General features: G+C 37.5%; 1 protein-coding gene across 2 annotated transcripts; it reads left to right on the forward strand.

The window, feature by feature from the left end:
• The first annotated feature begins 3,731 nt into the window (after positions 1 to 3,731).
• On the forward strand, positions 3,732 to 23,693 carry LOC138185116 (soluble scavenger receptor cysteine-rich domain-containing protein SSC5D). 2 transcript variants are annotated; one of them, XM_069123804.1, is made up of 11 exons: positions 3,732 to 4,018; positions 14,814 to 14,970; positions 15,535 to 15,664; positions 15,743 to 15,860; positions 18,136 to 18,217; positions 20,650 to 20,698; positions 20,934 to 21,018; positions 21,105 to 21,198; positions 21,608 to 22,620; positions 23,130 to 23,336; positions 23,519 to 23,693. In XM_069123804.1, exons 2-11 carry the CDS (start codon positions 14,847 to 14,849, stop codon positions 23,651 to 23,653), a joined length of 2,037 nt encoding a protein of 678 aa, XP_068979905.1. In that variant the 5' UTR covers positions 3,732 to 4,018; positions 14,814 to 14,846; the 3' UTR covers positions 23,654 to 23,693. The 2 variants fall into 2 exon arrangements, with proteins under 2 accessions (XP_068979905.1, XP_068979907.1); XM_069123806.1 differs by lacking the exon at positions 3,732 to 4,018 and adding an exon at positions 6,154 to 6,295.
• The last annotated feature ends 322 nt before the right edge of the window (positions 23,694 to 24,015 follow it).

Genomic DNA, 24,015 nt, shown 5'->3' on the forward strand with positions numbered 1-24,015 from the left:
TTCGTTTGTAATCGTGTTCCATGTCACACCCACACAAAGGAGCCAAACACAGGCATGCAATGCGAAATACGCATACGTATCAAGAGAGAGGGGACAGGTTGTCTCTCGTAACTGTATTAGAAATTTAGATCCGTCTAAGATTGAGAGAAAGGGCATTGATTCAGAAATTAGTAGTGCTTCGATGAAATTTATAAAATTATTTACTTTTTAATCGTGTATGTACGAGTATGTACGTATGTATTTGGTTTTTGCAGATATCTTATTTGCATATACAGTTGCGACTATATTAAAAATATCATGTGATAAAATATCGATTGGTAAAAGATTGGATTTGTTTCCGGGAAAGAAATGAAAATTTCTAGTAAAGAAATTTCATCGCAGGATGAAGATTGTTTTGCGATGATAATTAATCGAAATAAGTTAATAAACACGTTCTTGTATCTTTGTAAATTGTTTCAAATAGTTCTAAATTGTTTTAAATTACTTTTGGAGGTATCATAGTATTTAGAGTATAATAAGATATATTTAATATTTCCAATATCGACGCATTGAATAGTTTATGAGATTCATCGTTACACGTACAAGATAACAGAAATTTGATTAAAAAATTGCGAAATTTTATTTCACGATTGTGTTGATATTATCGCTTCCTTTTATTCCTACAACTGATGAACTATACATACATTGATATTAGATGTTAAAACTATTGACTCATCGGTAGTTAAAACACATGCATATAAGATACAGAACTATGGCCATTACCGTTGACTACCACATAAGAATACATACACTCGTGTGCGATACTCTATTTAAAATATATCTTGGACAATCGCAATCAAAGAACTAACACAAGGATGGGATAGAATAAAGATCAAATATATGTCGATTATTTCTACATAATAAAGAACTTTTTTTCCAATTTCAGAAGAAATTCGGAATCGCCGATTTTATGCTTTCTTTTTATGGGAAAACCACTGCACACTCTGTAAACTTACTCTTGCGCTTTATTAAGAATATAATAACGAATCTGTTGATAAAGCTTTACCATCTAAAGAATATGAAGGAATCTTCCTTTATCACGTTTCTGTAGTAGATTCATCGCTCGTTTTAATTATTCTAATATGTACATATGTATGTACATTGTACATTTTTTACATATTCCTAGCATATTTTATAATTCTCAATATATATATATATATATATATATATATATATATATATATATATATATATATATATATATATATATATATATATATATAAACTAAAAGATACTAAGTATTGTGAAAGAACTAGCTTTAAATTAGCAAAAAGTTTGATAAAATTTCATATAATCTTGAATATTGGGTACGTTGGAAACTACATACACATGATAATGTTAATTATATTACAGCGCCCAAAAAACATGAAAAGTAAATGCAAATTTCGATTTAAATTTTCCTCGCTACTTAACACTTTCGTTCTTCAGTGTAACACCGTTCGAAGATATATGATTTTATTATAATTTGTCCGAGATAAACCTGGATAATTAACGGGGTAATTAATCGATGTTTAGTCTCTGAAAGATACGTGGACTGGAGAACAATCAGATACCAATATCAAACATACATCGCACGGATTCTACTTTAGCGGTTAAACAGGAATCATGAGTATGACATCACCAACAGGTTCGTTCTGTTTCGTCACTATGGACTTGTTATCCCGCATTCTTCTATTTATATATACATATACGCATTCGAATAATTCTTAAACGACTTCAAGATACAAGATTGCTCACGCTATTATTAATATTCTTTTATAATGATTTTTTTATACACACATATACGTATGTTTATGGTTTAGGGTTCGCAATTATTAATTAACATATAAGGGGAAAAGTGTGATTATGTGGTATCCTAGTACCTTGCGTTTCCGATATAATATCAAATATTGTTCGGTTAATGAAAACCGATAATGAGACGAACTAACAAATATTAAATTAATAATAAGCAAACAGGTTTGCGATATCTCCTAAACACAACTTCTCTTATTAAAGTCGTTAAATTAGTCGTTCGATCACTCTTGTTTTATTGTTCGATCTTTAGTTATCAATTGAAATAATAACCGTTCTGCCAAAGGAAAGCTACGATTAATCGACTCTCTCTCTTTCCAACCGATTAAAAAATTGTTCTCTTCGCGTTCTCACGTGCTTGTTAAATTCTCCGATAAAACGAAAACTATAGTTAAACATCTCAAAATGATTATTTTAGCTATAGATATTTATCTATAGATATCTAGCAAAGGATTAATTGGATATCGCGCCGAATGTTATTCTATTTACTAAGAGTCGAATCATTATGAAATATTCAATCGTGAGCTAATTCTCCGTGTTACACGTATATACGTATAAAAGTGGTATCGGTTGCGTTTCTCGTACTACGTTATTACCATAAATAACGATTCTTAAGGTAGACGCGGATACTAGGGACTGCGCGGCACCGTGGGCGAAAGAAAAAAAATACATACGTAGAGCACAGACAGGAACGTATTCCGTGGAAGAAAACACATCGCTACACGAACAATTTTTCTATACACGTAATAACATATAATTATATCTATAAGTCATGAATGCTACGCCTATAAAAATTTCAAACGAAATTTTTCAGCTAAATCTTCGTTTACATTATATGGCAGTTTCGAACAAGTTGAAATTCTAACATTTTAAAATAAACGGTTACCTACGCTGAAACGCTGTTAGGATTATTTAAACGAGATATAGAAGATGGAGAAAATAGAGAATGTCAATATCCTCGATCGATTCGTGGCTAAATGAAAAGAAATCTTTCTTATAAAACCTTATTTTAGTTATTATTACGTTTCAAGTTATTAAAAACTTGTAAAACCTTTCTTATATTACGGTACATTAGGATAGAATAAACAAGTATTTTACCAAAGAATCACAACGCTAAAATAAAGCTTGATGTTTTACTTTATTTATCGATGACATCATCGCTGTAAGAGCCAACAAGCTAAATCTATTTCCTATAATTTGCATGAAGCTAATAAACAATTACGATGCTCTTAAACGACGCATTTAAATAACACATTCGTTTAATAATTAATGCTTATAGTAGATACTTTACAAAGACGCTAGAATTTGCCCGTCCCTGTGCGTAGGAGTAGTTGGACTTGCGCGAACCTACCAGACCAGACAAACAACGCTCGCGCCTAATTTCGACAAAATAATTTGTACCACTTTTCAGCCACTTTTCAGCCACTTTTCAACCACTATGCGCTGTTTGAACGCTTACCATATTTTTAATTACTTTTATGAAATATGTAAAACGAAGGTAATTATCAGACGAAAATTTTGTAAGAAAAGTTTCCTATCGATTTATATTTATACGATTTACTCGTTCGAGAAACCGAATGACGAGAAACTAAAATTAAAAGTATTACAAGTAAACTGCGGATGTTTATGTTTATACGGACGCACATTGCTAATGCATCGAATATAGAGCGAGATGTTTGTTTCGCCTTCATGTTTCAACTTACCATGTATTATACCGATTCGCATATTACATTTCCACATCTCCTTTATTTTATTCGCATATTTTGATATATTTGATGTATAAAATACATAAATGCCAACAAATCTATTTAAAAGAAGAAAAGAAGGAAAAGCATTCGTTTTACTTCGATGTCGGTGAATCGAAGAAAAACGTTTTACACGGTCGCGTATTCGCTACTTTGAAATTGACGCGGTCAGCGAATCGAGCATCTGACTTGGAGAAGCTTGGTGCGCATGCGCGTACGCTAGTCCTGCGCTGCAATGCGCACTCGCGAGCAAAACGCAAAGTGGATCGAGTCAGTACTGGACAGGCTACCACTGTGCGGTGTCACGTGTGTCGTCTCGAAAGAATTACTCGACGATCGATCCATTCGACGCGCGAAATTTCCCGACGAAACGAAAAACGAACAACCGAACGGTGAAACGATCACATTTTATTGCAAATATCGGATTACCCTTTCTCGCGAGGTAAGTTTTATAAGTATGTATTCGGATAGAGTTCAAATCCAGACGCATTTCAAGCTGTGACACTCGCGTTTCACACTTTTCACACTTTTCACACTTTTGATACGTTCGAAGGAGATCGAAGCGTAACTCGTATCGAATTACACTCGTGTCCGTACATAATGCGTGTATATATATGTATATATACACACATATATCGTACATGTATCAATTAGGTACGAAGATAGTCATACTCTTTGTACTCGCAAAATAAGTGCCGCCTTACGATAATAACGTTTGCATACAATAACGGACGCGTTGCGCTCGCTTCGCACTGAATTATTCAATCTATCTCGATATTTTATACTTTGTCGGCGCGTTATCGGCCTATGCGTTATTAAATGCGCCATCGGAGCTCGAAACGAATTTATCCTTGGGAAGTTATAATTTTAAGGGAAACAAAAAAAGAAAAAGGATCTTTCCCCGTTTTCCCCGTTTTGTTAGGATACATAAAGGACGTTTCTACAATCTTGGTAGAACTAGAGCGATTCGTTCAAGCATAGAAAGTCTGAAATAATTAAGCTTTACTTTTACGAACACCGTTCACGACGTTGAACGACGGTTACGCGTCTACGTAGAAAACGACGTGAACGTGGAAAATGGAAATATAAGGACCGTACAATCACATTGGCACTGGCACCGCCTTTCAACGTATATTTCTGATTCACGATTAACGGACTCGCGACCGATCGGCAAGAAGCATCTTAAACACGACGTTGAAGAGCACGGCGGCCAAGGAAACGTATACCATGAGTCACGGTTGCAAAATAGACGCGACGCATCTCTGACGTGCGAAATTCGCGGCATTCCCTTTTGTGTTTGGCCGCGTTTAAAGGGGTCGAATGAAATTCGAATGGACGTTTTTGCCCATCTCGAAACATCTGCCCACGAGTAAACGTGAAACGCGCTAACCATCGACGTGCACGCGAGGCATAACGACGCTCACTGTTCGAGTTCAAGCCTCTCAAAGGCCTCGAGAGTTTTTCCGCGCGACAAGATTAATTGCTGCACACCAATCCCGCGATATTGGCCGCTGCATTTGCGTTACGTTATGTCAATGTAAATATTAAGGCGGGTGGTACGTCGAATATACGTACGCGTGCCGATACATTTATCGACAACGTATTTACTTCGGATACTTTTAAAAGTCAAATACAATAAAAATCCTACCGGTTATTTTCTCGAGGATCACCGACGTATGCATGCATCCTGTGTATGCATTTCATTTAACGATCATCAACTGTACGTACATATCCGTTCTTCTTCTCGGGCAAATACAAAATTCTGATCATTTTAGGCTTAATAGAATCCTTCGAAGATCAAAGATACTCGATAAATGGCTATCGGCTTTTCTTAATCGTAAATCACAAGTATTTTCGTACTCTTTGGCGGGTTTACAACGTTGACGTCTAATTTTTGAAATATTTACGAGCATAACGATGCTAAAACCACCGTTACCGTACTAAGAAAGATCTTACCAAAGTCCAAGATTCGAGAACGGCAATAATTACCGAATCAGTGTGAGATACGAAAAGATCTCATTGTCGTATTAACGAACGCATCGAGTAACTGAAATTGCCTTATTTTAAAAAATGTACAGTTCGATCGTGAAAGCGTAGAATCCTCTTTGCACGCCTAATACGCGGATGATATTTAGCGCAGCTACTTTGCAGGCTGTTACTCCGAGATAACGTTATCCAACGCTACAACTAGCTTGTTTGTTAAAACGAGTTTCGGATATTTGTTTCTCTAATTATTACTATTATTATTAAAAATGCGTAAACATATGTTTCGACGATGTTTTCGCGATCGATACCGACTCGTTCGTTGAAACACAAACGTAATTTTATCGCCAAAGTAACAATTCTGGCGAGGTAGAGATTTCAAGATCGCTTTCACTTTTGTAGCCAGTATCCGGCTCGAACAGCGCTATCCATATTAACGTGTCAAAAGCTAATCCGATCTTCCAACGGTCGCCATCGATAGCAGGATTTTACGTAACAACGTTTTTCCGATTAGAAGCTGTCGCCGTTATTGTTCGCCTGGGAATTAAGGTTCGCTTCGCCAAGGTACGTGATATTTCACGGGAAATTGTTAATTATAGGCATGCTCGCGATCAGGCTACGTTTACTACGCGTTCTTCGCGGCGCACGTAACCCAGTAAGCAGATGATCGTTCTCGGTGGATGGGCGGAAGGTCAACTCCCACTTTTCGTCTTCGTGGATCTTTCATCCATGTAAGGTGTGTTTCAAGGACCGAGCGTTCAGCTCGCGCATACGCTTTCATATTCGTTGATAACGATATTCGCGTTGAGTTGACTCGACCGATGTTTTCATTTTTCGTTGATCGTTGATCGTTGTCGTAAATTCGTCCACCTAAAGCTTGGAAAAATCGGCATATTGTTATCTCGAGAATAAAATCAATTACGTATATAATCGCGCGACACGTAATCTTTGTCGAACCTGCCAACTTTCTCAAAGACCAAATAATCTCGGCTTGTTCGGTAAAGACGTTATTATCTCTCTCTCTCTCTCTCTCTCTATTTTCCTCTTCTTTTTTCGATGGGTTTTTTACGTCTCTACTAGAGTGAAAACCGGAGAAAACTACTCTCATTCGTAGATAACACACGTTCCAGAAAACGTGGTTCGCGTTGCAGCTTTTGTAGCATTCAACGGTAAAAAGTTGGTCGAACGGAACAGTCGCGAGGAACGCTCGAACGCGGCGAATTTTAAAAGGATGGAAACATTCTCGTCGTGTTCTTCGCACTGTCGTACGATCGATACCCACTCGACGAACCGTTTTACGTAAGTGAAACAGTGGACAGACGCGAGCAAAAACGATAATTAACCTGTTCTTCTTTGTGTCAATCGATGCGAGGTCGAGCTGAATCCAGATGTCGCGATATTAATTTTCCATCGATAAGTTGCTATTTACATAACCGCTGAAAATCGCATTGTCACGGAATGCACGTTTCCACGCAGACATCCTTTCATTGTGCGATACATTTACTCTACTTTGATACATTTCACGAGCTAATCTGTAATTTCCCGTAATTTCCTGCAATTGCTTCGTAAATAGTACGCTACCGTCTCGTTAAACGCGAATATAATCGCGAATATAAACGTAAACAGACGACGAGTAAATTCAAGAACGAAGAAATTAAAGAAGAATAATTACGAGTACGACCTACGGTTTCTTTCAGACTTTTTATCCTCGTCACGAGTATAAAATTGTCCACCAACTTTCCTTTACGAATCTCCACCGATCGGCTATACAGCGGTATCGATAGAAACACCTTACCGTGCTTTCTACATTTACTTTTTACCACAACCTTTATATTTACGATTCATCGTTCCACGTAGAATTACACCACCTGCCCCGTTCTACTATATTCAACCTCTGCACATTCAATTTTTATTCTCGTGTTTAACGACTGATGCATTTTCCGTCAAATCGTCTCTTCCTCGACATCGAACAGCGGTATTTCCGCGAACAATCGTTTAACGTTATCGATGTAAGACGCGATATAATAATGTAAAACGCGACATAGAATAAAATTTGTTTTCCAGCAGACGCGTAAAGGGTGGACGCGTGCTGGTACTTGTAGCGGCGATGATACATCCAATGTATGTTTAACCTGTGTGATACGAGCGTTGACTATAGTCGACAGACGAGTCGATAAATATTCGCGGTCGCACCGAACAGGTTGACGACGACGAATGCGGTGCGAATCGTACATGATCTTTCGATCATCGGGGAAAGTACGGTGGACAAGCAAAAACCGGCACGAACACGCATCGGTTTATAGTTTATAAAAGTAAACTTCCCGCCACCAGGCAACCAGTGGGCCGAAAATAAACGTAGATTCGCCAATTTATTTTTCCTGTAGTCGCCGCGTTGCTTCCTGAGAAAAGTACGGTCGACGGATTTTCGATTCGATAGGTCGCAGACGGATGCGATTACCTCGGATTTATCGATGGGGAACAATATAACGTCCGCGACCGAAACTAGCCGGATCGTCCGTAAATTTCTCAGACACCTTTCTACGATATTTTTATATTCCATGTCGTTCGTATTCCGCTACCTTGTATTCAAAATATAATGCGATATTCGCGCGTTAGTTTAAAGAACGTCTTTATCGCATCGTCTTGGCAGTCGTGCGAGTGAAAATAGAGGAAGACAGGTTCGTTTGTTCGTCTTCTTTTAAATTCTCCAAATTACTCGACGTTACGACGAAAAATCTTTCGAATCTATAGTTAAAAAGAGGATAACGTTAAAAAATTAGATACCCAAATTCGTACGACAGAATTCGTTTTAAATAGAAGCTAATTTTTACTGAAATTACATGTATTTTTTCAATGTATAGGAATTTTAATTACGAGCAGTGTGCCACTCCCTCTGCCCCTTCAGAAGAAAAATTTACCCAACGATTATATCGCGTAGCTCTTTAATCCTCCGCGTAACGCTCGGCCCGAATTTTCATGTTTCGGTGTTACTTTCGTTTCAGCGAGCAACGAGGCTTTTTAACGTTCTGAGAAAATCTTTATGCTTAAAATTGAAATATGCGAGTATAGATACACGTCGATAAGTATTTTTCTATTTTATCTTGAAATTTAACAAATTCTACGATCTTATCGATAGAAAAATACGATTACGAATGAAAATCATATTGGCTCCTGCCAACGCAGGCAACAGCATTCGGATTTTTTCTATTAAAAAAAAAAAAAAAAAAAACAAAAAAGCAGAGTTGGGGATAAACTCTGATTTTCTGATAGTCGAATGTCGTTGCGAAACGTAGGATATCATCGGCACGACAAATATGTCGCGACTAAATAAAGATTTCGACTAAAAAAAAAATAAGGTTGCGACTAAAGAATTCACACAGTGGTTTTCGTGGCTACGCTTTTGTAAAAGTTGCTAGGTTGTATTTACGGGTAAGAGTTAAAGAAAGAACTGGCTGGATCAGATACAGAAGAAAAGAGGAAAAATAGAATGAAACTCTGAGCGCCAGCTGTCTGAGCTTGGCTGGACTATATAGCCGCTCGCGTGATGTCAAACGTCGCTGTTAAATTTACTCTAGCCAAACTCTGCTTCCTCTCCGGCTTTTTTCAACCGAAAAATTCACAAATCAAAAGGACATTGTTTAAAAATATTCCTTTCTATTTCTACGCCATATGTAATTTCTTGTAAGATCAGCGATAAAATGAAACCTTTTTTACGTCGATCAAACCAACGAAATCTAATTATAATACTTTTAAATAAGTTTTACATGTATTTTTGTTCGTTTCATCAAGATTTCGGTAATTTGTTACGACGTACGCCAATTGTTAGGTAATTCGGTCTTTGTTTTGCAAATTTTTCATTTGTCCCAACATTCTTATTTTATATCTGTCAGTTTTTATCATATGTACCGAGATAGCCTCCACTTTCTCATTAAACTTCATTTCTTCGCTCGAAAAGCGAAATTACAGGAGAAATAGAAAAGCGAAGAAAATGAAACGTCAAATGGGAAGAGAGTGTTTGTTTGATCTTTTGCTAATTCTAAAAATATTCCTTCTATCGTTATTATTATTCGAACGTTCCTATTCGAACAATTTCTCAAGCAAGAAACAGCGAAACATTTCATCGCTTTACACGTCTTTCTTTACCGTTCGCGTAAAACATGCGCAACGGATGGAACATCTTCTATCGTCAATGGATCGATTGGTTACCTTTCGATCGCGTCTGTCCGCTATTACGTTAGCAGCCGATCGTTTCATTGACGCGAGTAACCGCATTCTGGCGAAGGCCATCGAACGTCGACAAGAACGCGGACAAGAACATCGAGCAAACTCGATGCGAGCGAGTCATCAACGAAAATGTTGTCACTCGCCTTCGAGACTGCAATCGATGCAGCCAAGTTAAAATTAGACCAGAAAGATCGGAATATGCGAAGTTGGGTCGTACAAAGAAACAGCATAAAGCCATTATTAAGCGATTATCTAAACCTTTATGCAGACGGCGTACTTCGTACTTTGAATTTTTGTACAACGGTTCCAAAACAGCTTACAAAAGTATTCCAACGTTCCCCACAGAAAACTTTTATGTGTGTGTGTATATATATATATATTGTATGTATAAACGTATATTGTAAAAGATTTCCAAATCAAACTTTTAGACAAAGAACAATGAACACACAGTAGATACAGCTATACACAGGTAACGTCTGACTCATCTACGAAAAAGAACTAACAACGTCAAAATATATCACTTTAAAGATATTTATCAACATATTATTACGTTTAAAAAAAATTACGTCTATCGTGGATTTATCGTTTATTTTCAAATCGTTTCCATTTTGTTCATTTTCAAGTCGTACGTTTTCGTACGTTTGCAACATTTAGATCAGGCCATTTAACTGTTTCAGACCCGTTAGTTACACGTTACGTATCGTTTTAACTATATTGTATCAACTTTTTACACTGTTTAATCCATTTACTGTTATAATTTGTTCCTATTTTTATCGTAGAGATCGACAGGTACATAACGTATTAGCAACATTAAGAATACAAGAAAAATTGAACGTTGATAAAGTTTGTTTTTTCTTTGCGATATCGAAGCTACTCGAGACTAGTTGAAATATGTACCTGTACATATCTGTTTTAATGGTCAAGCAGAACGTATTTTGTCGGCTCATCTTCGATTACGATCACCTATTTTTCTTATTACTTCGTTCTGAACGATACGCGCTGTGAAAACGCCTTAATAACGATACGATACGAAAAACGTTCTCAACAACGATAAAAGTTGACGCAACCAGCAACGACGATTTAATCTGGTTTTGTACTTGACATTTATAAAGTCGAGTATGTAACGGCGAAATCGTTAAAATCGTGCAGCCATCTGTACAACCAGCTGTATAATTACACGTGTTTTATATTCGTTTAAATAAAGCACGCCCTTATTTATCAAATCGTTTCACGCGAAATACCAGCTTTCTCAAAATCATAAAATCATTTTATTCGCAATGTCGCAAATACGAATACAAATTTATTTACGATTTGCGTTCGTTTGATTAATTACATAATTAAAGCAAGGGGATAGATTGCTTTGCAAGTTACGATACTCGTATCCAAATTAGACATAGCAGAATAAAAAGAATAAATCTTTCATTCGTGTAATTGGTCAAAATACGATATACCATATACCATATACGATACTATATGCTTTTCCACAGTTTAATATTAAACCAGCTTCTCTTTTTTGTAAAATCCAAACTCTCCAATCGTACGCTCCAATAGATATAGTAATTAATCTTCTAACGCATAATTATTAGATCAAAGTGGGATATAATAGATTTTTCTTCGCGCAGCTTCCACGCTGAACTTGTACATTAACGCTGTATAATAACGCGCATGTAGTTATATAATTTTCAGCGAAACTACAACAATAAGAATATTCGATTATATGCGTGGATTTATCTTCGAACCGTTTACTCGAATCACATCGAAACGAAAGACTGTTATTTCAATTTTACAGAAATTTAGAAACTTAAAAACGAGAAGGAGAGAGAGAGTATATCATTAACAAGATAAAAATAAACACTACTTCGAATGTGTGAATCGGTATGAACGGGAGAATTAAAAATCCATTACGATAAGCTAGATCGTTAGAAGCTAACAAGAATGAATGGTCTATGACGTGATAATAAAAAAAAATCTGCGAGTTTAATCACGGGCCAGCCTGAGCGAAAAACTTTTTATCCGTCAGACTGGTTAGAGGGATACAAATTCTAGAAACTGTCGAGGTTCGCGTTTCAAGGTTTCAGCGGGGATCGTACGAGCGTGTCTCTCCTCTACAGACAATTCTTGGAAGAACTCCTTGGCCCCTTTGCCTCATTCGCATCGATGTCTCCGCCGGAATAAAACAACCGACCGTTTGGCGCTTCCCGTGCAAATACTTTTGCCGCTTACTATGGCGTCCCAGACGTGGTTTAAATAGAACCGTTTCATTTAAATAGAACGATTTAACAGGACGTTTGCAGTACTTTTTCGATCGGTCTGCATCGGTAAGCGGTCTGCAAGCTACAAAGTTATAAAGAAAAAATTGAAGCCAGAATATGGTAAGAGTAAGAGTAAAAGTCTATAGCGACGCTCTAGGATTTTCCATTGCAAACGACGATCGATAATATCTAGCTTATCCGTACCTGTACGACGTTCGTTAATATATAATTCACGCAGAATTCATACAGATGCGCATCTCGATCTGCGTTCAATATATTATTCTTACGACTCTGTAATCGAGTATCTGTCTTATATAATATTGCAAACTCTGACACTTGCTTTCTCGTACGACGATTGTATTTACTCTAACGTACGCGAAAATTACAAACTTTTATAGAAGATGTTTTTTTACACAAAAACTGTTTACAACGGAAGATGTTGGGAAATGAAATATTCGCAGGACAGTGAATAAACAAAAATATTACGCGCGCGGCAACCATTTACGTAGTCGATATTGGATGAATATTTTTACGCGTTATCGCGATTAAGATACGATTACGAATCCGACGAAATCTTTCGACGATTATCGATAATAGAAATTCATTTCTCTGGTCTTGCCGTAAGGAGAACACCGCGCCGGAATCAAATACGATATAGTAACGTATACCTTAGAAACGTAATATCGATAAGCAATAACTATTTATACGAGTTATTAAAATCTCAACTTTGCCTTTCATCGCGCAAACGATTCGCATAAATCGATCCACAGAACGATCGTATCGCTCGTCCAATCGAAACTAAGTATCACGGATCAACCCACACTACGATCGTTATATCTCTTTTAATAGCGTGTTACAAAACTAGTTTTCGAAACTCCGTGCTCGACAGGCGTACACATAAGTACGCGTACGACCGAGTCGAACATCGGAACGGTATAAGAACGGTCGAAACGGAAATAAATCTTCGTTTGCAGGTTTGTATCGCGAACGCCGGCCATTACACGCGCCCACTTAATTCAAAATGCCACTGCTCTAACCTAGCTCGCAGCTGGATTTAACGTTAAACCGGCTTCAGGTGTTCAGGTGAACCGCGAAAGTTCCAGCGCCTCCACCGATCCAGTTCTCCATCTATTCGAATCTCCGATATTTATAAACGTTCAGCCTCTATAAATAGAAGTACTGTGGCGTTGGACGCGCGGAGGAGTACCAATAACAGGATTTCAGCGTTCGTTTCAGCGTCCGTTTCAGCGTCCGTTTCAGCGATCGTGGCCCGGCTATCAGAAGGAAACGGACCTTTGCGATAGCAGGCCTTACCTTTTCGAATTTACTCCTAGTCACGGCGACCCGTCACCAAGTATACACAGTTTTAGGTTGCACAAGCTAACTGACGGTAGAAGCGACAGATCGAACAGATCCTACGGCTTCGATTACCTTTCTGCCAAACTATACCAATAATACTTGTCGCGTAATTAAACGCGTATTAGATTTATCGTGATCCGATTTCGAACAGTCGCAGCTCCTGGTTCTCGCGAAACATCATCGGCCAATTATCAACGGGTCGCATACAGCTTACGTAAGCTTCCAAGCTTCCGGGCTGAACGAGATTTTATCATGGCTGCACTTATTTTCGTATCGCGTCACGTACCGTTTAATTGACGCAACGATCTTCGTTGGAAATAGTAATCTTACGGATGATCGTTCGCCTCGCTGTTCCTAGAAAATACGTTTCTTCGAATATACGAAGAAATACACTTACTGTCACGTTCTATGTCGATTAATCAAAGGTCAAAGAAAATACCATGAAATACTGTTTGTATACTAAAGAGACGTTTAGGTATCGAAGAATTTCAAAGCCGCTGTCGCTTTTATGTATTCATTTACACCATTATATATCACTAAACCGCATTTTACGCGTGTTACGATCAACGGTATTAGAAGCACGCCAAGAGCCAGCGAGAAGAGCAATTTGTCTTATAATTACAAAAATGAAATATCATTCGATTGGAATTACCAAGATATTCTTGTTCTCGCTGATCGAGACGTCCTTTTAATAATCGGCGATCGTGACACGCGAGAAGCTATTTCAAATCAAAGTCGCATAACATCGAGATGTACGATTATAATAATCAGATTTTCTCGGAATATCTTGCCTTTTTAGCGAGGTACCGAGCAAGTCACTGTGTACGGTTTTAAATGTAACATGTAACGTTTCACCTTGTAATTCAAAATAGCATCGATCGCGAAGTGAAAAAACTATCGAGGTCGAGTAATTTAAGCGATTCGTCCGGTATATCCATCGATACGTTCATCGTCTTATCGTTCTAACTTTTCGCACTGACTTTTGCATTATTATCGTAATTATAGCATAATTATATCGTTAGACAAGAACCTATTGTAATTTTACCATACGAAAGATCAAAGTTCTACCGGATTTCAAATAATCTGATCAGCGAAAAACGATCTGTCGATACGATACGTTTGTAAAATTAAACGAAAATGAATAAAAATCACTACGATTACATGCTAATAGCGTAGCGCCAGTGGTAGAGATATTCGGGAATTTCGCAACCACTTCAAGTTAAGTACCAATGTACATCGGAGCGACAACCGAGATTTACGATCTCCTTCGATATAATTTTCTCTTTAGCTTGTAATATTTTTAACTTCACCGTAATTCTCGCTTCCTCCTTTCGTTCTTTTTCTCCTTTTCTTCTTTTCTTTTCTCTCTCTCTCTCTTTTTTCTTCTTTTTTTCATTTCTGTTTACATTGATTGTTCAGATCTCGTGAGGCAGGGAACTCGAGAAGAACGCAATGTCAGCTGCAGTGAGGGAGAGAACAACAACGCACACCAGCAGAAAGATAGTGAGTCATGGTAGTCCTATATCGGGCCACAGTCAGTCGACAACCACGGCCAACAGCCTCGAAAACAACTTAGGTAAGCCTTTAATTGTAATCCTATCCTTGAATCATTCTTTTCCCACCTGCTCTTTACGCATCTCTCTTACGATTTCGTGAATTTCAATAATTTCGTATCGCACAGCTGCAAGGCCGCTTGGATCGACTTTTAGAAAACAAATTTATTATTATTAATTATTAGCGAACGCGCATTACTACTATTTATTACGCATCTAATGCCTGCTTCTTAATCGACGATATGACAAGACTGTGTATCTTGATGTCACATAATTTTTAAGCGATTCTACAACTTGCACACCACTATTGCAACGATATCAACGGGATAAACATCTATTTGCGTCGAAAAGCTCCATTCATCGAACCACGAATAAAATTTGTCACGATTGAATATATCAAAATCACGTGATATGCTATAATACTTTCACTTATGATAAGATATACGTCATTCGCACAAAAATTCTACGTTACTTCGTATTATCAAAATTAGGTTAACCGTAATTATTCGACCGTGTATTCGTTTACAACGATAAACATTCGTTATTGCAAATAGAAAAGCGGCGGAATACACATTTCATGGTTTCAGACGCTCTTCTCGAGGACTTGCAAACAAGTGTCTCAAGAAGTGCCACCCCGAGCCGAGGCGGCAGGGCACTTTCGCCTCAAGTAGAGTATCGCGTAGCTGCAAATCCCACCAAGGTGGTTTCCGAAGGCAGGTAAGTAAACCTAAGAAACGTTAAAATCTACGGAATATAGCTTCCCTTTTCTCCACTGAAAGTTCCACTTATCCTTAGAGCCATCTCGCCCACTAGAACCATGACCACCACCACTGAAAAATATGTAAGCACTGGGCCGAGTGGTGCGCCGAGTGGTATACCTGATTTGAGCTTCATCGATTCGGAATTGCAAAATGTAAGTTACATATATTCATATATACTTATTCGTCTCAGCTTTATTAATTTTTGTATGCATATATTTGTATCGAAAATAAAAATATTTCTATCTTAACAAACATTTCTTTTCATTAACTTGGATGTTTTGATAATCCGTGAACCGTATCTCTGCTTGTTGCTCCATTAGCTAATAACGTGCGATAGTAATGACAAATTACTAGATAAAAGCTGTAATCCTTCGAAGTAACACACGTTCTTCGGATAATCCAATTACCTTTATACGATTACCTTCAAGAAGAATACAAACTTTTGAATAAACTTTCGCTCGTTAACGAATTTCTCCGCCGAAAAGGAAAAAAGAACTTACGAATAAAAAACAAACGATAAAAGAGATGTCGCAACGTGTAGTTTCAATCGCAACACTTACGCAACCCTTTGAACATTCGAATTTTTGCTAAATCAACATTTATTATGCAATTATCGACATATATATATATATATATATGTTACGAAATTGCCAAGACGCTTCGTGTTGCATAATGTTGCTATGAATGAAAAGAAGGAGATTACTTGACGTGAAATTATATATATATATATATAATATATTTCAATATGCAGGCAGTTAAATCGCATATATCCAAAGTACTCGAAAGAAGCACGGTTTCGTAAACGTGTGTTTTACGTGACACAGACAGACAACCACTTTGAACATTTGTAGACGAATGTGTAACTATCGTGGTTTTAGTTTCTGTTTTTTCATATTCTTTTGTTAAAACTTGCCGATTCCAATTACACGTATGTATATCAAAGAGATCGTATCGCTCGAAATTTGCCTCGGGATACGTCGTTTGCATTCCTAACGTTCTTTCGTATTATACGCGATAATATAATCATCGAGATATTCTCGAATTGATCATTTTGGAAAATGATATTTCTGACTCTGTGTTAAAGATTCTCCGAAACGAAATGCGAAAAACCTTGCCCTCGATCGAAACTAAAGAGATATTGAGACACAAAGAATTCGAAAAACGAAGCAGAACTAACGAAAAGGCAGGCGAAATATTTCATTCATAACGTTATACTATAAATACGTACGAAAGGAGTCGAAGAAAAGATCTTACTCCTGAAAGGTAATATAATATATCTAGAAAACCGATCGATCATCGATGCAATTACGCTGGCAAGAACGAACTTGTAAATTCCACTCGGCTCACAATAGCCACATGACCACACACGATAGCATCTGTGTTCGTTTCTTACGGAATGCGGTATCATAAATCTGACATCTTACGAGATACGTCATACGTTAAAAGAGCATGAAAAAATGGAAAATTACTGTTACGCATACACGGGACTCTAGAGTAATTGCAGTATTTCTTGGCTGGTCAGTTCGTAATCTAACGTACAATGAAAATGTAGATTGGTTACGCGTGCAATTTATCGCGCGCATCTTACACGTTCGCCGGATGAACTTTCAGCCTCAGTCGGGTCCTTAAGGTACGTACAAACACCTCCTATTCTCATTTGCATAGGAAATAACAGCTTGAACCGCGAGAGACGCGAAATCTATGACAATTTATTGGCGTACAATTTACACGTTCTAACTTACTTTTAATTCGACATTGACATATACATATACAGATACATACATATACAGGTGCATAGAACGCCCGCGCTAATAAGAAATTTTGCATTTACAATGCATTGCGGTATACGGAACGTACAAATGCATTATTATACATATATATTATTATTAAGCGTTAAACGTAATTATATTATATATTATAATTATCAAGTTAAATTGCCGGTGTTCTTAGTTAAACGAATTGACGAAATGTGAATTTAAAAATGTGGACTTTTATCGAAATTTAAATACAACGATATACGATAGATATACGTATTTACATTCGACATATCGCTCTAATTACAGTCATCTATGTATCGACAGGGTAGCAAAGAGAATGAGCCGGTACTTAAAGGGCTTATAACAGTGATCGAGAGGAGCGAGAAACGTCTATCAACACGGCATTATCGCAAAAACAATCCAGTTCGATTTTACCTACGCGTAATCGTTTCGTAGACAAGCCTGTCTTTTTTATCTCCCTGTAGATTATGCATATATTCGCGCGTTACAAATCGGTAGTTGCAATGTTTTATCTTAAATAGCCTAAATTTTAATTTATCTACTTATCTTTTTATCTGGTCAGCCAAATCATGTTTTCCCAATCGATATCGAGAAAAAGTATTCAACGTATGCGAACGATATTTCAAGTAAGACGATGATTCTGTTTTAGGTACAGCCTGGTCAAAGCAAAACGGTCGCTTATAAACAGGTGTCGTATCAATATAACAGAAGCGTGGATGGAAAACCAATTGGTAAGTTTACGCTAAGACCTATGTGCTTACCCCTACCAAGCTTCTTTATAGTTAGCTTCAGACTCTATACAACGAATTTTTTATATAAATAAATTACACAAAAGCATTTTGAAATTGGCGACAAATGTTCATACCCCAAGTGTATTATTTGTAGAAACACGCGTAAATCTACCAAAAGTTCGACGGAAAATCATATTCTTACGTTATATGTTTCATTGCGTTGAAACAAAAAATTAATCGTTTAGTTTTCTAACAAGATTTTAACGATTTTGACGATTTTGAAGATTTTGACGATTTTGACGATTTTGACGATTTTGACGATTTTACTGAACGAAAAGGGAAGAAACGGCGATATACGAGAGAGAGAGAGAGAGAGAATCGTAAGAGGAAATGAGATTTTGGTAAAAAGCAAGACGTTTGTGACGGAACGTCCGATATACCGCTACGAACCCTCGGGCGTGTTCGCGAGGAATCGCGCGCAAGCGCTGCCGCGTTTTAAACGATCACATAGAAGGAAGGGGAGAGCTGGTCACTCGTGTCGCTCCTTTTAAGGAGCGGAACGGCCTTGCAGGTATACGGTTAATTAACAATGAGAACGACAAAACGAGAGAAGTTGGTTCCTTGCCGCGAGATACTCGCCTAGCACCTCCTTTTCGCTAATCCAACTCCATCTCTATCTGTCGTTAAATACCGCAACTCCAACAGGGAAAATTAGAGATGCCTTTGTAAACAGGATTACTTTGTATACAGGATTAATAACAGGTTATAAGATACGAAGATTATAATTTTGTTATGTCTATTATGCCACGTTTTCTAAACAATGTTAATCGTCTTGAACGATCTGTCAAATAAATACGATTCGAAATAAGGAAATGAATATATGCGGTATAATAAACCAAGCAGAAGCGAATGCAAGATTATATAATTTGTATCGTTTTGTGTTAGTCGTCCGTATTGTCCGCATCGAATAAAAAAAGAAGGGAAAGAAAAGATAGAATAGATATCCGGCAGCAGCCCATAAGCTATGGGGTGGAAAAGGGCTAATTTTTCGAATTTTTCGAATTTTTCGAATCTTTGTCCGTCTATTCGTTCGTCTGTTTATATTCGCATCGAGTAAGAACTACCTAAAATTGCCGAACGGATATCGATGGAGCCTTACTCTGTGGAACACAGCTTAGTGTCCAGGAAAGAAAGTAGGATATATTTCGTCTGGATCCGTTTGCCAAAAGTTTGGAAATATCCTTCGTCGGTATAGTGTAAATCGAGTATACGAAATTTACTGCTTATTAATACTTTACTTATTTTATGGTTTGACAAGAGGTAGGCCGTTTTCATACACATTTTTAAGCAAGTATACCAGCAAGGACGAACGTATAGCAAAAACGAAACATACGAGGTTAGACACCGTTGACATAAAGTATAGACGATTGGATAATTTTAAGGACGAATATCTTTCATGAAACGTTGCTTTTTTTACATTTATGGATTATGCAAAAGAGAGAGATAATCCCGAGGTTCCGGTAAGCCGTAATCGTAGACAACACGACAACGCTATTATACGGAGAAGATTTCCGCGCTACCTGTCTCTCTATATGGAAGTGACGTTGCGATCAGAGCGTGCGTTCTTTGCGGTAACGCACCATACACAAGCGTAACCATATTAGGGTTGCGTATAACAGAAGATTGACCCGATTTCTCCCTTGTCCCTCTGCTGCACTTCAGACAGGGAGGAGATAAAAGGCCAAAGAGGAAATATAAAAACTCTGATTCGAGTCGACAAATCAGCGTCATCGAGAAGCCATTGGATAACAAGGACGTATGACATTGTCGTTAAGTTAGCATGGAAAGTTCGAGTTCATGGAGTGTTCGAGTGATCTCGAATACTCGTTCGAATAATCGAAAGAGCAATAACAAGAGGCAATTAAAAGATTATAATGGAAACGAGGCGAGAATTTTACCAACATAATCCTTCCATTTCCTTTTCCTTCTTCGGATGAAGCTCTGTTAAAAACTGTCGAAAATGAATGTTTACATTAGAAAATGTTGATTAATTAAATTAAAGAACGAACGAGTCGAAAGATTAAGCGGCAAGTTATACTACATTTAAAACGCGTAAAGCTAGAAACGAACTCGTTCTCGCTGGAAATCCGGATTTAGATATATCAAGGAACTAAACGGGACAAGTTTCGATAAAGTAATTTTTGAATTGACAAATAAAACGAACGTGAAATTTAGAGGAGCATATTGATATTTTATTTGCCGTTATACGCGTATATTAAGTATATTAAGTATATTAAGTATATTATACATGTATATAGTAATATAATATAATTACCTATTTTGACGTAAAACGGAACAAGGTTATAGATATTACTATTACGTAAAACGATGTAATATCAAGAAATCCGTTAAATTTCTTTTTCATATTACAGATTCGTGGGTAGCAGACAACGCATTAACCAACACCAGTTCGGCTTTGATGTACGTACTATCTTGTTTCAAAGCGAGAGCAAAATAGCAAAATAGCAAAATAGGAAAATAGCAAAATAGCAAAATAGCAAAATAGCAAAAAGATTTAATATATGTAATACTATACAATACTAATACTAATACATTACTAATATACTGTAATAATTACTGCAATAATTGCTATAATAAAGCCATGTATTTTCTAAATTATAATAATAGACTGTGTAATATAAGATATATTTTACAGCGATGATATCCGAGAAAGGAGTTACGAAGAAAGTACAATCCCCCGTGGCTTAGAACCGGTCGGCAAATCAGTCAACAGAGAACTAGTAAGTAGAGTTTGTCTCTTACGATATTTTAAATATAATAATGTAAATATAAATATAAAAAGTATAAAAGGCTATTCATATTGCAGGTGTATAACGATAGTTCTGTATCTCGTTCGAAGCAAACTTCGCCTTTACCAGCAGGTACTCAGAGGGATGTGAAATATATTCACGAATCTTCCAGTAAGTATATCGAAACAAGTTTATCGTAGAATAAAGCAGACAAGCAGACAAGTTTATCGAAAGTTATTAAAATGCTTCGAAGCAAAGTTATCAAATTCAGCTAATACTTTTCTTTATAATCTGTCTATTTAGATTTTAGATAAATGCCAATTCACGTACACTTTATACCTCGATTTGCAATTATTATCCTACTCTATCGTTTCACTGGTCCAATGTCGTGAAAAGCACTCGCACGACGATGGCAATCGGTGATGCCAGAATAAATTATTGCAATAACATTTACGTATACGTGATTTTCAATACTTTTACCGCCACTACCATTGAAACGTACAATATTATTGTAAATGCAGCATTGTCTGGCTGTTAGCGACAAAACTTATTTTTACGATAAATTACGATAAATTCGTAGGCTACCAAACAGAACCAGCGCAAAACACGACGGTGACGACGACGGTGCACGCGAGTGCTGCGCAAGAATATGGAAACGTCGAGTACGTACCAGTGCCATCGCCAACAGCAGCGATACCGATCAATCTGGCACCGGGTCCGAACACCAAAGTAACCACCACCATTAAAACGTACACTTACGAGCTACCAGGACCGCCTGAAACCTATTTACCAGGTGGCAACGCGCCAGGCACTGTTGTGCTGCCAGGTGATCAAACTATCACGTACACGATACCGAAAGGAACTAGCTCCACGGACAAAACCATCGCTTATCAAACCGTGACCGAGAACGTTCCATCTAGAACACCAGCCAGATACAGCAGTCCGCCGCCTCCTGTAACAGACGTGACAAAGAAATCCACCACGATCCATCAAGAGTCAAAGTTCTATCACGAGGAACACCACGATAGTCCGGCCAACGTGCAACCAACCACCACCACCACCACCACCACCACAGTCTATCATCCTGGTTCACCGGCCTTGGCAAATAAAACAACGATCACGCGAAATGAAAAATACTATCAGGTGGATGGAGGTTATCCAAACGGGTATACGGCTGGCGATCGACCACCGGATCATCCGGCAACCACGGTGATCTACCAGAACCAACAACCACCGACTATAAACGAGACTCGCACAACGATAAATCGGATCGAGGAACATTATCCTAGTCGACCACCGTCCGCCGGACGACATCCGACACCCGATAAACCGGCAACACCGGTTAATTATTATACATCAGCAGCACAGCCTACTTCGTCCCCGCCGCAGTCTACCACAACGATATACAAATATTCCAACACCACCACGTCGATACCTCCGAACAAGAATCCCGAAGACCACGAAGTTTTGTTACCTAAACCGTTCCCGACCGAGGCTGTTCAGCTTTATCCATCGACCAAGCCGGCTAACAACAACGTGCAAACTCCGCCCAAGAAGTTGGAGGATCTCATGGCATCGTTTTCTGACACAGAGGTAAGCAACAAATATTTCTCTACTTTGATTTCTTCGAGTATTTCTAGTCGTACGTAAGTGGCAAGTGTCTCTGTGTCTTATCCACGCGAATTATCGTACATTTTCGCTTTACCCATGCAAAACCTTTATATCTATGTATCACGTGCTTTCACAACTGCGCTGCACATATTTATTCCAGTTAATCATTTTATCAATAGATCGATATTACTTCACGCTACTACCAAAACGGTACTATACCTATATTATACATACAAATATTTATATTCATTTCACCTAATTATTGCTATAAATTTTCCAAACTTTTCAATCTTCGTTCGTACATACGTCATACATAAAATGTCCAATAGTATGTTCGTTGTAATATCGAGTGGCTCGCTCGAAAACGGATCACTACTTCAATTCTATCGCGTATATTTACGAAAACGCGATGCGTTTTTCCGTAAAAATTGACGAAAAAGTTACTCGATCGCATACTACTAAATGGTAAACAATCTCTGCTTTCTTTCTAGCGCGAGGTCCTAGAAGACATTGAGAAAAGGGAAAAGGAACAACAGAAGGAGTCGCCAACGGTGAAAAAGGAGGTTGACTTTGTACCCCATACACCGCCCAAAGTAAAAAGTAAAAATGTTGCTGGTCCTCCAGTTTATTATCCTCCCGGAGCAGCGGAATTCACTAAGAAAGAAGAGGCTAGTGCAGCTATGTCACAGTCTGGTGGTGTAAGTACACAAATTGTTTCCAAAAGTAATATATCTCTTACTCGTCCATTTCAAAATATTTTCTAGCTATAAATTAATTGCGAAACAACAAGTGTAAAGAATCGTCCCTCAGAGAATCCTTGCAATCGTGTATGTGTTACGTATAATATAAGATTATCGGCACTTTACCTTTTTTATTATAGGGAGGATGGCAAAAGGCTAAGGCGAAATACGAATACGAAGCGTCTGGTAAAAGTAAATCGAAATCGAGTAGCGGCAAAGCTGTTGTTCCTGTTTGTTTGCCACTTTGTTGCGCCTTGCCATGTGTAATTATGTAAATTATATCGATATTAATATTAATATCAATATCAATATCAATATTAATACGTATTAATCTTGATTAAACGACTTATTAGTCATGTTTTAAACGATCGCGCGTCAGAATCGATCACTCGCGCCACTTGCGTAGAATCAAATTTAGAGAAACGGTAAACGATTTTAAAAAGTTACAAAATGATTACGAAATGATTACGAAATGATTACGAAATGATTACGAAATAAAATGCAAGTAAATATTTTTCTGCTTCTTTGTTTGTCATATATACGACGTATATATAACGATAAATAAATATACGATTAAAACTTGATATGATAATTTTAATTCGAAGTAGCAACAGATCAAATAATCGTCGTACCGTGA

This window comes from Bombus flavifrons, chromosome 11 (assembly GCF_040668555.2).
Source record: "Bombus flavifrons isolate JBK064 chromosome 11, iyBomFlav1_principal, whole genome shotgun sequence".
Taxonomy (NCBI): domain Eukaryota; kingdom Metazoa; phylum Arthropoda; class Insecta; order Hymenoptera; family Apidae; genus Bombus; species Bombus flavifrons.

Bases quoted from the DNA above. Each gene is read 5' to 3' on its own strand.
- LOC138185116 (XM_069123804.1), top strand. From the start codon at position 14,847: ATGTCAGCTGCAGTGAGGGAGAGAACAACAACGCACACCAGCAGAAAG. The intron at 20,699-20,933 runs GTACGTACTATC...TATATTTTACAG, and splicing joins AACACCAGTTCGGCTTTGAT to CGATGATATCCGAGAAAGGA. The intron at 21,199-21,607 runs GTAAGTATATCG...ATAAATTCGTAG, and splicing joins ATATATTCACGAATCTTCCA to GCTACCAAACAGAACCAGCG.